Raw genomic sequence first — 15,576 nt, 5'->3', positions numbered from 1 at the left:
TTTCCACTTAGTGTCATGATCTTTCATTTTCTGCTCTGTATCATTATGTGAGATGGCTATTTGTTGTTGTGAATTCCTACCCATGATTGAAAAGTGGCTACACACGAATGTCACTAATCTATATCAAGAATTAGTAAGTATAAGATTTTGTGTATATATATATATATATATATACACACATATGTGTATTACAGAGGTATGTATATACATATACCTATATACATATATATGCTACTTTTCCTTTCCCAAACTCAAAAGTAAATTTTCATGTATTACAGCTTTTGCTTCTGTTTTTATCTGTTAAGAGCATAGACCCTAGCAAGAGCCAAAGTAGGTGGTATGATAGAGAGCCAGCCTTAAAGCCAGGAAGACCTAGGTCTTGCTGTCTCTCACTGGTGACTTCAAGTCACTAAGACTCCAAGACCACAAATTTCAACTGTGCATCGGCATTGCTGAAGGAAGTTTCCCCTTATCAGAATTTCCCTACACCTATGAAGTCAGTTCTGGACAAAAAGATTTCATGTTTCTTTTGTCATACACACATTTAGTTTGTATAACTTATTAAGGCAATTTGTAAAGAGCATTAGTATTCATCTTGATAGGTGTTATGTAAATGTTAGATCAATGTCATTATTATTGAATTAATCCCTAGGTTAAAATGCTCACTTACATAACATTATTGCACCTATAAATGAGCAGTCTATCTGATCAATTCTAATACTAATTTCATTAGACATTCAGGAGTGGGTGGCCTGACTATAGCTACTAAATCACCTTTAATTCTTTGAAACAAAAAAGCACCCAGAGGAAATACCACTGAATTTTTGGCTTTAAACATGAAGGTAATACATGATGTAACAAAAAGGAAGGAAGTCGTTCCTTAGCTTTTTGTTATTTAGATAAGGATTGTTTTGCATCTATTTATCAGGATGTTGGCTAAAACATTACCATTTTATATGTTATGGGAAAAACCAGAAGTGAGAGTGTATCTAGATTTGCCTGCCCATTTGGGGATTATATAATACACATATATACATACACACATACTTTTTTTTTCTGATCTGCCATCTAACCTGTAACTAAACAGTTGCATACAAATTCCACTTATCAAAATAAATTGTTGAAAATACTAATTAGGCAAATCTTATCATTGTACTCATTTGAGTATACAGAGTTTGGGTATGCTGTACTTTGTAGAGTTGCTTGGGAGGTGGGGCGGGGAGAGAGAGAGAGAGAAAGACAGAGACAGAGACAGAGACAGAGAGTTAGTTTAAGTGATAAAATCCCCACCATATTTTTCTACCATCCCATTTGGCACTTGGTGAAGAGAACTAAACTATGTGATCTCTGAAGTTACCTTTTAGTTCTGTGATTGGTTATCAGGTAATAATCAAAGCTTTTTTGCACTTGGCTAATGAAGATGTCATTAACATAGCTTTAGATTAATTTGGTAATTAACTCTTGTAAGAAAAACTTCATAAGGCTCCATTCTAGTGACAGACAAGCTAGAAAAGATGGATTTAAATACAAATAAGATATCATACCAACTATTACCTGTATATTGTAGTTTCTAGGTTAAATCTAAACTGATAATAACAATAACTGTCACTTTATAGGGTTTTTAAGGATAGAAAACATGATTACAAACATTATCTCATTTAATCCTCACAGGAACCCTATGAAATAAATACCATTATTATCCCCATGTTTGCAGGTGAAGAAACTGAGGCTTAGGATGGTAGGTGGCACAGTGGATAGATAGAGTGCTGAATCTAGTCAGAAAAACCTGAGTTCAAATCCAATCTCAGTTACTAGCTGTGTGACCCTGGGCAAGTCACTTAACCTCTCTGTCTGCCTCAGTTTACTCATATGGGAAAATGGAGATAATAATAGCACTACTTCACAGGGTTGTTGTAAAAATAAAATGAAATGATATTTGCAAATCACTTTGCAAACCTTAAGACTCTATATAAATGCTAGCTATTACTAGACAGGGTAAGTGTCTTGACTAAGAGCACACAATAAAAGTCAGAGTTTGAATTTGAACCCAGCCATCTTCTGATTTCAGGTTCAGATCCAAGGTTCTTTCCATTATGCTGCCTTTCTGCATTAATAGATAATAGCTAAAAAACTAAGGCTACCTCACTTCTACCAATCTTTATCATCACTTAGTAATTAGCATATGATTAGCTATTGAGTTAGATAGGGTTATGCTTTAGAATCAACCTTTTCTTTCCACTAACTACTTTTTTATTTTTTTTTATTTTTTCCTGTTTTTTGTTGTTGCTGTTGTTTGGTCTTGAACTAAACTTGCCAGAGGACAAAATAGTTTTAGGTGTTCATTATACCAGAGTTGTTTCCATGTGTCAATAGCATATTATCACCTCAATTTTGACAATACTTACCATAATTTCTTCAGCCTACTGATATAGACATGGACAATGAGCATGGAGTGAACTTTCCATTAGTCTGTCGTCCCTGTAATCTTTAAGAGAGCCTACTGTGAGTTCCATTTCACTTGGTGGGAATGAGACCTTTGTATCATTAGTTGGGGAAGAATTTCACACTACACAGCAAAGCAACTTCTTTCCTGAGGGTCACATGAGAGGTTCTTAGCCCAAATGGGTGTGGAATCCAAGAATTATTGAATGTCAATTCCCATCTAATTACTACAAATTGTAATTTTTATCATTTTGATGGCTGCAAGTATACTAGTTGGTTAAATAAAGCCAAAGTGTTTGTTTAACCAAGAGAACAAATGACTTGGGGGGTGGACATGGTTCTTTGTATTCATGGTCTTTTGTGCATGTGAAAAATACCAAGAAGTTTTAGTGAATTGTAAATTTAATATGAGTCAATAGCATAATGTGAATCAAAAAACATTCAGAACCAGGGAGTGATAATTCCACTGTATTCTCCCTGCTCAGACCACATCTGGACTACCAAATTCATATCTGTGCTCAACATTTTAAGAAGGAGATTCACAAGTAGAGAGGCAAGGGGGCATGGTGGGTAGACAGCCAGCCCCAGAACAAAGACAGTGTGGATTCATTCCCCCACCTTGGCCACATACTAGCTCTGTGATCCTGGGCAACTCAGCCTCTCAATGCTCTAGGAAAATTCTCCAAGACTGTAAATTACAGATAAGATGCCAACTTGTATTGGGAAAAAGAGTCTCTTCACTAGGAGATTCTCTATTAAGAAGTAGCCAAAAGCTGGTGACCCCAAGTAGTGTTAGAAGTAGAAACCATGCCACATGAGAATCCATTAAAGGAACTGAAGTCATTTATCTCAGAGAAGGGAAGACTTAGGAATATTATAGTTATCTTTAAGTATCTCGAAGGTTCTCATGTGGAAAAGGAAGTAAACTTGTTTTTTTTGTGGGGTGTTACAAAGTGCAAACTAGGAGTAATAAGTACAAGTTACAGAGAAATTGATTTAGGACATACACACACACAAACATATAAATATTTATATAGAAATATTTTCTAATAATTATAAACTGCCCCAAAATTGAACGGATTCCTTTACAGCTCTGAGAAGTATAACTTTATGAAATCTTTCATAAATGGTAACAAGTTCTACCAATAGTTTCTTGTCGAATCTGCACATTTTCTCTGTGCCAGTCAAGAGCATAGTCACTTGTATTCTGAGGAAATTAAAACCTCCTCATATTCTCATCTTAGTGCCTCACAGATCTGATGCACAATAGCATGAATCTTACCTAAGCATCACAATAACTGCCTTTTGAGGAGAAGTCGTAAGTGTGTAGAAGCTATTTGGAATAGTCAGACATAGTATTGGAAATAAAAAAAAATATTAGTTGGCAAGATGTTGGGAAAAGAAATATAGATGTGGAAGTCAACTACATAAAGATGATAACTGAAGCCATTGGAGTGGATAAGATCACCAAGTATGAAAATGTAAAGAGGTCCTAGGACACATCTACAGACAATACCCATGTTTACCAAACAGGAAAAGAATAGAGCCAATGAAAGAGGCAGAAAAGGAATTTCAAAAGGTGGAGCACAAGAGTTTAATGTCAGAAGCCAAGAAAGAGAGGAGAGAATATCAAGAAGGAGGAGGAGGTGATCCACAGTATCCGATGCCACGAAGAGGATAAGGAAATAATTTAATTGAATTTGGCAATAAAGAGGTTATTAGAGACCCTGGAGAGTGTTACTCTACTTCAAGTTCTTCAATGAGACTTGCATCCAAAATTCAGTTATTGATGTTCATAGTGATGTGGGGAGAATCCAAATGACAAGAGGTAGTGAAGATGTAGGGGCAGTGACTATGTATTTTTTCTCTGAGTTAAACAACAAAGGGGATAAAAAGAGGGAAGAAATGATCAGGATAGGGAAGAACAGACAGCATTTATAATGGGTAAAAAAGGTAACAGAGACATGAGAAAGTTGATCAGTCAATCAACAAGCATTTGCCAAGTGCTTATGTGTGAAAGGCACTATGCCGATCACTGAAGATAGTTCACAGAAGTGAAAAAGTCCTTGATCTCAAGGGTGTTACATTCCAACGAGGTATACAACATGTACATCCATGCACATTTACATATTTTTTTAAGTGAATACAAAGTGGCTTTGGAAAGCAGTGCACTCAGGCAAAAGGAATGACTGATACAGCAGAGTCCCAGAGGAAATAGTAGAACAATGGATTCAGGAGAGAGATGGAAGGTTAGGCTTAGCAAAGACAAAGGGCACCAAATCCTCTGAAATGAGAGAAGGGAAGCCTATAGCAGGGAACAGAGTCTGAAACTTTGTATCCTACTATATTGACCTGCTTTGGGACATTTGGTGAACCGGGCTTTTCTAGACCTCCGTAAACTGCATCACAGGTATAAGCAAACCACGTAAGTTAAGCCATGTTAGTAGACCATCATGAAAAGTAGAAATATGCCACCTGGAAGTAATAATTTGCAAAAACATCTATGCAATTGTATTTGTAAAGCTTTATAGATGGGACAATATAGGTTTTTTAGATGAAGTTTAGAAGATGTCATATTCAACACAGGAAGCATCCCATTGCAATGTGAATTTCATTAGTTATTTATATAACAAGCAATTCAGGGAATGCATTTCATCCATGTTTTTCAAAAGAGTGATGTTACAATGACTATAATAATCTACTATTTGATAAATCCAAAGACTCCAGCTTCTGGGATAAGAACTCACTATTTAACAAAAACTGCTGGGGAAACTGGAAAATAGTATGGCAGAAACTAGGCATAGACCAACATCTTATACCCTATACCAAGATAAAATCAAAATGGTACATGATTTAGATATAAAGATGGATACTATAAGCAAAGTAGGAGAGCACGGAATAGTTTGCCTGTCAGATCTATGGAGAAGGGAAGAATTTATGGCCAAACAAGAGATAGAGAACATAATGAAATGCAAAATGGATAACTTTAATTACATTAAATTGAAAAGCTTTTGCACAGACAAAGCCAATGCAACCAAGATTAGAAGGGAAGCAGAAAGCTGGGAAACAATTTTTATAACCAATGTCTCTGATAAAGGCCACATTTCTAAAATATACAAAGAACTGAATTGAATTTATAAGAATACAAGTCATTCCCCAACTGGTAAATGGTCAAAGGATATGAACAGGCAGTTTTCAGAGGAAGAAATCAAAGATATCTATAGCCATATGAAAAAATGTTCTAAAACACTATTGATTAGGGAAATGCAAATCAAAATGACTCTGAGTTACCACATTACACCTATCAGATTGGCTGACATGACAAAACAGGAAAATTATAAATATTGAAGAAGATATGGGAAAATTGGAACACTAATGCATTGTTGGTGGAGTTGTGAAATGATCCAACCATTTTGGAGAGCAATTAGGAACTATGCCCAAAGGGCTATAAAATTGTGCATACCCTTTGACCCAGCAATACCACTTCTAGGTCTGTATCCCAAAGAGATCATAAAAATGGGGAAAAGACCTACATGTACAAAAATATTTATAGCAACTCTTTTTGTGGTGGCCAAAAATTGGAAATTGAGGGGATGCCCATCAATTGGAGAATGACAGAACAAGCTGGGGTATAGAAATGTAATGGAATACTATTGTGCTATAAGAAATGATGAGCAGGCAGATTTCAGAAAAACGTGGAAAGTCTTATATGAACTGATGCTGAGTGAGATAAGCAGAACCAGGAGAACATCGTCCACAGTAACAGCCACCCTGTGCAATGACTAACTTTGATGGACTTAACTCTTCTCAGAAATGCAAGGATCTAAGACAACTCCAAAAGATCATGATGGAAAAAAACTATCCACATCCAGAGAAAGAACTATGGAATCTGAATGCAGATGGAAGCATACTATTTGCTCTCCTTTTCTTTTGTAGTTTTGTTTTGATTCTTCTTTCTCATGGTTCCTCCCATTGGTTGTAATTCTTCTTCACATCATGACTAATGTGAAAATATGCTTAACATGAATGTATAAGTAGAGCCTGTATCAGATTGCATGCTGTCTTGGAGAGGGGGGAGGAGAGAGGGGGGAGAAAATTTGAAATTCAAATTCTTACGGAAGTGAATGTTGAAAATAAAAATAAATAAATAAATTGTTTAATAATAAAAAAAGGCTGATGTTATCCACACTGATGAACACTGTTTCTGTTTGGATATTACAGCACTTTTGTGTAATGGAAAATTTCATAAGCACTTGCAAGACATCTTTGTTCCCTTGGTCGTCCGCTACGTGGATCTCATGGAATCTTCCATCGCCCAATCCATTCACAGGGGTTTTGAGCAAGAAACGTGGCAGCCTGTCAAGTAGGTATCCTAGTATGAATGGCACCTCTGCAATCTTACACCTGACTTTGTGAGGGTCACCTTGAGCTACTTCTTATGGCCTTCCCTTCCCACGTTGTTTGTTTCTTCACAGGAACATCGCCAACAGTCTTCCCAATGTAGGTCTTCCAAAAGTTCCAAGTCTGCCTCTTAATCTTCCGCAGATACCTAGCTTTTCTACACCATCCTGGATGGCTTCTTTATATGAGTCCACGTGTGTATTCTCACTTTTCTCTCAGTGGTGTGTTAGCTAGTGCATGACCTTGCCATGTTGTGTGCAGAAGTATTTGATGTGCATGGCATTTGCAATCATTGGTAGAAAGACACTACACAGTGTGTGTGTGTGTGTGTGTGTGTGTGTGTGTGTTAACAGCTGTTGAGCTAAGCATAGAACATCAGTGATTATCAATTTAGAGCATAAAGTCACAGCAATGTGATATAGTTAATATCCTACTTTACATCCATGGAACAAAGGTCATTTAAGACCCAGGTTGCAGACTGTGAACTAAATGGCATAAATACAATCTTTCATATTTAGCTAATGAGCAAGATAAGCTGTTTCCCTCCCAGTCGTTGGGCTCACCTTACTCTTAAATGACTAAATGACTTCTCTAGTGCATGCAGGAAATTGTTCTAAAAACATTTTCAGTGATAACAGACATTTTTTTCTATTTTTCTTGAAGTTCAAGAGTTAAAGGGATACTATGAGGAAAGAGGTTGTCGTTAGCCCAATTTATGTAATCATTCTTTTGTCTTTCTGATATGCTGTCCATTCGTGTTCTTTATTATTTTTAAATTGTCTTTATGATAAAAACCTTCTATAACTTGATGAACAATCCCCCATTTAACCAAGATGATATAGATATGCCTCTCTCCAGTGCCAAATCTAATACTGCCTCATAATTTGATAGGACTTGAGATGTTGCAAATCATTTTCATGTTATATTATTTCTCTATATCCCCACAACAGAACAAATTCAGCAATACTACATGTGCTATAGGTAGGACAAGGATTGTTATCCCCATTTTAAAGATGGGGAAACTGAAATACAAGATGTTTAAATGATTGCCCAAGATCTTTTAGTGGAATGACACCAGAAATCTGCCTGATCTCCTGCTTTTTTTTTTAAAAGCCTGGGCATCTTTCCACTATCCCCCACTCTGTGCAAAGCAGCAGTGAAGCTTATTGAGATAAGCCTTTTAGATGGAGACATATTTACAACACTTCCATGAGCTAGTGTCTAAACAACTGTGAAAAAGATAATTTGAAAAAATATTTTGACAGTATTCTTGCAAGTTAAATATCATCCTTCTGCCCACAGGAATTATTAAGGTTTTATGTTACGCATGAACTTTTTTCTTACAGACAAAAAGCTTTGGGTTCTTTCAGTGTTCATGGTTCCCTTGTGTGTCAGTGTCTGTGTATTTGCAAGGAATTACCTAGAAAGTGTATTGAATAACATTTCTCTAGACTTCTGGCATTTGCCAATGGAAGGAGTAATCCTTCTTTACTCCTTTCCATTTTTCACCTTTCCTCACCCTTGGTGTGAGAGCCTAGCAATTTAGCTCCTCACCCCTCCTGCGAGCGCTCCTCTGAGAACTTGTCTTTGTCAGTCATAGCCCAAAACTTGAGCTGTGATGGGTGACCTTCTGAGTTCCTTGTCATCTATCCTTTGGAGTTCATTTTCTTAATCGTCTACGTTTCAAGACATCAGTGTGGATGGTGTATTGTAGCTGTTTTTAATTGCTAGAATTCTACTTCCCTGAACAGATAAAGAACATGTTTCAAAGAGTTGGCCGCTATTTTCTTTCTCTGTCAAGGTTATCACCATTGGATAGTTTGGCAAAGTTCCCAGAGCTACTCATAATGTTGGGTTTTTTGTTTTTGGTTTTGGTTTTTTTTGTGTGCTTCTAAAATTTGTTTTTTAAAAGGAAATTTTGGTATAGAAAACTAACTAGAAATCAAGTGCTTTTCACTTTCATTCATATGAGGTACTAAAAGAGTGCAGATCTTGATGGGGATGGTGGGGGGGAAGCAATGTCAAAGTAACCACATCTGACTAGGGTTCAGTTCAGATGACTAGTTTTAAGGCAGCTTAGTCAAATGGATGCAATTAAAGGCAGAGGACTATTTCTCTAAACTGTGTGACTATTTTAAAGGATAAGTTTATTTCTACTAACATGTGAAGACAAAAACCATGCATTAGGAGGAGCTCTTTATCCCCTTCTCTTTGTTTATAAAGTTCCATGCATTTCACCGTTTTTGTTCTAAAACTGGCTGCTAAGGATAGCCTTTCCTATTGGCATTTTTCAGGCACCCACCAAGGGATCCATTGTTCATAGTGGTGTTTTGTAAATGTTCATAGTGCCACCATGACATTACAGTTTAGATCTTTTGGGGGCAAAGAAATTCTAAATGAACTGTTGGCTCTTGGAAGAACACATTTACATTTTGTCATTTTTCTCTTTAAAACAAAACAAAACAAAACAAAACACCTATTTACCCAACTGCTTCTGTAATTAGCCATGTTCTGTGGATAAGGTCTTAATAGATCACCAAAGAAGAAAAAGGATATCAAAAATTATGGACCCATATTTTAATTGTTTGCACTTATCAAAAGCTCAATTTTCATTAGATTTAGTATATGTTGTACTATTGATTTTTGTGGGAATTGGGCAAGCACAAATGCATTTCAATCAGCATCAGTGAAAGAAATGCTCACATCAGCAAGATCCCAGATCCACTGGCATTTTGGAATGAAAGTATGGAAAAGTTTTAAATAATTGCTTTAATTTACAGTCCTCAAAGGAGAAAAAAAACTCATACAGAAATGAAAGTACATGGTCTTTCCTACCATTTACATATGGTCCATTTGAAATACTACAATCATCAAGTAAGTTCCTTACTGGAAATGTTCAGGGTGATTCTCTTTGGTATGTTCCTGCTTCCTTTTTCTATTTAGCACAGAGAAAAAGTAAATATGCACTTGTGTTAGCTTTTGGTTTTCACAGGAGTCATTGCAGTGTTGTTGGTTGTTTTGTAGGTCCTTTTGTTTAATGGTACATTTGGGGCATTGAATATTAAGGTTTGGGAGATATTAAGAGAAGAAGGTGCTATGTTCAGTATTCAGTGTTTTGCTATGATTGGTCCCCTGAGAAGTTAACTCAAAGGATACCTTGGCTAGACATACAGAGAACTATGAATTATTGGCAGAAGTTAGTAAGAAAAGCATACTGAATAAGTGATAGAGCTGAGACTCTCTGTTGGGAAGAAACCAGCTTTTAATGAGCCAAAATGGGAGGGTTTCTTCTTCCTTTCTAGTGAGCTAATTAAGACATTTCCTAAATAGTATTTGTATATTTTTATGATTTGCAGCTTCTTATTTTATATGTTTTCAGCCATAGCTTTATAGAAAACTGGTGGTTTTCCCGTTGTAAATAGTTTTCTTATGATCATATTATTGAAATAATGAAATTATTTTAATTATTGAAACAATTTTTGAAACCATGTTGACACATGAGCCATTATTTAGGGGATATTTTGTGCTTTTGCTCTGATTTTATGGTTCAGTGTTTTCAAGAGAATTAATTTTTTTTGATCTTCAAAAACATCCTCCTATAGAGTAACTATTTGTAAAGTCATTTAAGTACATGAAGAAAAATAATAGTAAGATGCTCCTACTCAAATATTATATGTACTAGTGTACAAATAACCTCCACACATGGTGTGAAAACACTGTCCCCTAGAGTCATTTACAATGGTAGTTAACACAAAGTAAATCATAGTTCCATATTTAGATGTGAGGTTTAAAAACACACCTTTTTTTTTCTGTAGTTCCAGAGCAAACTGAGTGTCGTTTGGGTGTCAGACCATACTTTTTTTTTCTTTTCTAACCAGATGATTCCCTAGTCTGAAAAAAACAAGGAGAGGATTAGGTGTATTGGCACAGGATTTTGAAGTAGGTAAAAACAATTCAGATTTCCAAGCCTGGAAGTTTTTGCATCTTTAATTGTTTATGCATGTTTCAACACCCAAAATTGAGAATTTGAAATCACCATTAGTCACGTGCTTGCCAGTATATAGATGCACAAATAGACCTGTTCAGGTACCAAGAGCAGAGCTGTAGTTTATGTTTTTGAAATATCTGGAACAAAATATATTTATCTGACACTCGAGGTAGTGGAATTTGGTAAAGAATGTTGAAATTATTCATTCCTGTATGTGAGTATTGGTTTCTTCATAGTAAAGCTTTCTTGTTCATTTCACTTTCCTCCTTTATTTATCTCTCTTAATGTTTTAATTCGTAGTCTTCTCTTGTTCACCCACCTTACAGTGAGAGAAAGGGCAAGAAAAGCTTTGGGAAAGGGAGGATCAGCAGTAATTTAATAGAACAGATGCTACCTATAGCAATGTTATGATGTGCTTTATTTTTCCCTTTTTCCAGCAATGGATCAGCCACTTCAGAAGATCTCTTTTGGAAACTAGATGCACTGCAAATGTTTGTCTTTGATCTGCACTGGCCAGAACAAGAATTTGCTCACCACTTAGAGCAAAGACTTAAACTCATGGCCAGCGATATGATCGAGGCCTGCGTCAGAAGGTAGAAGTTCCTTTTTTCTCTCTTCAGTATCTGAAGTTCCATCTCTCATAATCAGAACCTGTTCCACAGCTATAAAAAAAGGAAGGCATAGGCACATGTGCACATCCTTGAGATGGAATAAACATGCGCTAACCTTGGGGGTTCCTCAACTCTGGGATGCACGGAGTTGATAAAATGTACAGCATTGACCTGATGCCTTTTTCATGTTTGGAACAACTCTCATCAGCAACAACTGCACCATATTAATCATTCCTGTTGCTCTTCTCTGTATCTCTCTGGGAATTCAGTGCTTTGCTTTCTCAGTGTACTCCCTCCAGAGACATATGGAAAGGGGCTGTTAGCTAGCTCCCTTATTTCTTATGTGCTGCCTTCAGCATATTGGACTGTATCATTGTCAGATAGCATTGCAAGCTAGCCCTCCCCAGTGATTATGCTTCTGGCATTACCACTGACCATCCACCTGCATTGTTGGTAACTCATTTCCAGGATACAGTACCCACTCACACTCTTCAAAATATAATCAAAATCAGACTATATGCATCCTTTTGGATTTTTCCAAATATTGCTGATACTGCCTCCGTAATGTTAGTTGTCTTGAAATGAGCATTACATTCTAATTGTGCAAAGACACTTATTACCAGGGCCATGCTTACAACACGTATAAAACAAGTACATTCTTGCCAAACATAAATGCTTTAGAGTTTCATAGGTTGATTTGTGGTAGTTTTTCCATTAGAATATATTAGTATAGAGAAGCCTTGCATTTTTCCATTTGATGTCTTGCATTTGTAAATTATTCAAAAAAACTCTTAAATGGAGCCATGAGGTTTGCTATTAAAAGGGCTGTGCTTAATATAATGATTAATACTTTTCATGGCCTTGTGGGTTTTGGTCTACTAAGTCAATACATAGCCTTGAATTTATGGTAAAATACTATATTCTGATGCTTCCTATGAAATAGTCAAATATTTCTTATGTGCCACCTCCATGTGCACCTTTAGCATATTGGACTGTATCATTGTCAGACAGCATTGCAAGCTAACCCTTCCCACTGATTATGCTTCTGGCATTATGACTGGCCATCCCCCAAGTAGAACATTCTACTTCCCATACCATCTGCCCAAGTATATTCATTCTGCTAGTTCCTTATTTGCAAGTTTTCAGTTAGCATGTTCAATGTTGCTTCTTTGTTTACAAATCATTTGGGAAGTATGACAGGTTGTCTTACTCTAGGTCCATGTTTTCATAAATAGAACAAGAATTGCATTTGAACTCAAGCTGCAAAAGGCCAGCAAAACAACCGACCTACGGATTCCAGCATCAGTATGCACGATGTTTAATGTCTTAGTCGATGCCAAAAAGCAAAGCACCAAACTCTGTGCCCTGGATGGAGGACAAGAGGTGAGTGAAATCGTGCATGTAGAAATGTAGAATGTTGGGTGAACTGGCAGTACAATCATGCTGTTTACAGAAGGTGTTCACTTTATTGGATTAAAAACAAGTTTTCCAACACCATGTATTTAATCTTTTCTTTCACTGGATAATTACATGCCCCCTTTTTACTTTGTTCATGTCATTTTCTTTTTTTGTTACCTGAAAGTATGTCAGACTTTTTTAAAGTAGCCCTTGAATTCCAGGTAGGCCCCTTTACAGCTTGGGTTTTCCCCTTCTACAAACTCTACTTTTTACAAACTAATTAAAGGGTTATTAAAGGGCCTGTTTTGTTTATACAAATTAAGCTTATGCAAATTTTGAATTAAATAAAAGCAAAGCAGCCACACCAAAAAACAAAACAAAACAAAAAAAAAAAAAAACAAATCTATGGAGTATCTTTTTGGCATGAAAGGGTCCATTTTTAAGGGACAACTATAAACTTCATAAAAAGAACTGGAAACTGGTTGGAAAATTAACTATAATTTTCCTTTCTTTACAGAAAAAATGTCATGGGCTTTGATTTGATGTATAGATTGAGTGTAGCTTTGTATATGAAAATGAAACACCTAATGCAAAGCACCCTCATTGTAGTCTCCTCTGTGATTGGTTTTTGTTGAACATGTTGAGTGGGTGAATGTGAACATTTTTCTGAGCTCATCTGTTGAATTTGATATTGTTTTGCCTTTTTTTTTCATTTTAATTATTCTTTCACCATTTCCTTGTTCTTCCCTTATATGTTCTCCTTGGTCTTTTTATTTTCCATGGCATGTTCCAGCTTGGTAGTCAATGGGTAAGTCCCTTTTATTTCGGAAACCTGCTTTTTTCTTTTCATATTTTAGTATTGTTTCTTTATTAAATTATGCATACAAGTAAACATATGTATTAATTAAATAAGTCAATTGAATCTGTTCTCAGGTTTTTAGGTGTTTTTAAGTTAACTGCTATCATGACTTTTTGTTGTTGTTCGGTCATAGCCAACTCTTTGTGACTCCATTGGGTTTTCTTAGTAAAGATACTAAGGTAGTTTGCCATTTCCTTCTCCAGCCCATTCTGCAGGTAAGGAACTGAGGCAAACAGGATTAAGGATTTGCCCAGGGTCACACAGCTACTAAGTGTCTGAGGCTAGATTTGAACTCATGAACATGAGCCTTCCTGATTCTAAGCCCAGTGCTCTATCCACAGTACCACCTAGCTGCCCTATTTATGTCTTTATATGTGGATATATTACAGCTAAAATAACATATGCTGAAGTCTCTTTATCTGAGTCTTTTAGAACCACTTTATAAATGAAACCACTTTTTTGGTGGAATTTGAGAAACCCAGCCTTATGCCAGATTGGGTTCTGTAACAAATAAGTTTTATAGTGAGATTCCAGGGCATTTTTTAGGCAAAATAATGTAACGTGTCATAGCTAAAGTTTGCCCTCTGGCTAGCACTTGCAATACTGGAGAAATAATATGTCTCTTAGGCTGAGAACTAAATAAGAGCATTACTAGTTATTTAAATTATTTCAGATTGTAGAAATGCAGACATTTTCATGTGCTTATGTCCTTCATCAAGACAGGAATTCTGAGATTTCTTTCTCTTTTGTAGGGAGAGGGAAGAGGGTGGCTGGAAAGTTACTCTTTAGAGCAGACAGTGGATCATTTGTTTATAATAGGCAAATTTGTTACTACAATCTCATTATAAAAACATTGTCAAACTTGTGGAAATGTGTTTTATGACTAAAATCTGACCTTCTGATATTTATAGTAGAGAACAATTAACAAAATTTTAAATTGTACCGCTTATTAAACTTATCTTCTTGAGACTAAATTCTTCTTTAAATAAGGATTTCTACGTTGATCCCTTTGTAATTCAAAATGATTTGCATTTGATTTTTACGTATCGGGGATCCAGACTCTGCAAACCCTTGTATATACTAAATAACTCGCACATAGTAGATACTTAATAAACATTTGCTTAATTGAATGGAATAAATTTAAATAAGGCAAAAAAATGTAAAGCTCCATTTGAGAATGCAATTACAAATGGAAATGATTCATAAAATTCCTGATGTTCACCTTTTTCTGTAGAATAAATTTAACCAGAATAAATTTGTCTTTGACCATAATTAATGTATGCATGTTTACATATATGTGTATATAGATATGTATATATGTGTATGTATGTATATATACACACTTATATGTGTGTGTGTTACATATATATATACACATATATACATATTATATATATATACATATATATATATATAAAAAATACACACATACCTGTGATACAAACTAGCCTAATCCTATTTATAGTTCATTGGGTATGTGTGGTTTATAGAAATTCAGTTGTATATTATTTTTGAAGCCCTAAATGCAAATATTGTAAAATATTAAATTGTCCTTGATAATCCTGGGTTTATAATCACTTATATCATTACCTCTAGTTGCTTTATCAAGCAGAACTGACCAAGATACCAGTATCTCTTGTCTACTCATCTAAGTTTTTCAATATACATATGCCTCTGATTGCCCAAGAATCGTATATTAAATCTCTTCATTCATCTCATTTATAAAGCCATTGCCTCTTTCCATCATTATGGGTTCTATTTATTTGTTGCTTTTTAATATCTAATGTTATTTGTTGCTGCTATTCTGAAATCTACTTCTGTGGAAAGAATACTGGACTTGGAGTCAGGCAACCCAGGTTCTAATCTAGACCTACTTC

The 15,576-nt window shown here is 35.7% G+C and overlaps 1 protein-coding gene across 6 annotated transcripts in view; it reads left to right on the top strand.

The window, feature by feature from the left end:
- Positions 1 to 15,576, top strand: part of CADPS2 (calcium dependent secretion activator 2) — a 700,135-nt gene that overhangs the window by 604,857 nt on the left and 79,702 nt on the right. For 5 of the 6 annotated variants that reach the window (XM_027855140.1, XM_027855138.1, XM_027855144.1 and 2 more), the window contains 4 exons: positions 6,664 to 6,805; positions 11,269 to 11,424; positions 12,678 to 12,825; positions 13,634 to 13,648. In XM_027855140.1, coding sequence (XP_027710941.1) covers positions 6,664 to 6,805; positions 11,269 to 11,424; positions 12,678 to 12,825; positions 13,634 to 13,648 — 461 coding nt within the window. The remainder of the gene's footprint in view (positions 1 to 6,663; positions 6,806 to 11,268; positions 11,425 to 12,677; positions 12,826 to 13,633; positions 13,649 to 15,576) is intronic. The other variant, XM_027855139.1, reaches the window with a different exon arrangement.

Source organism: Vombatus ursinus, unplaced genomic scaffold, assembly GCF_900497805.2.
Source record: "Vombatus ursinus unplaced genomic scaffold, bare-nosed wombat genome assembly UNPS02010788.1, whole genome shotgun sequence".
In the NCBI taxonomy this organism is placed as follows: Eukaryota; Metazoa; Chordata; class Mammalia; order Diprotodontia; family Vombatidae; genus Vombatus; species Vombatus ursinus.
Note: the sequence above shows the minus strand (reverse complement) of the source record. Positions and strands in the feature narration are given on the sequence as shown.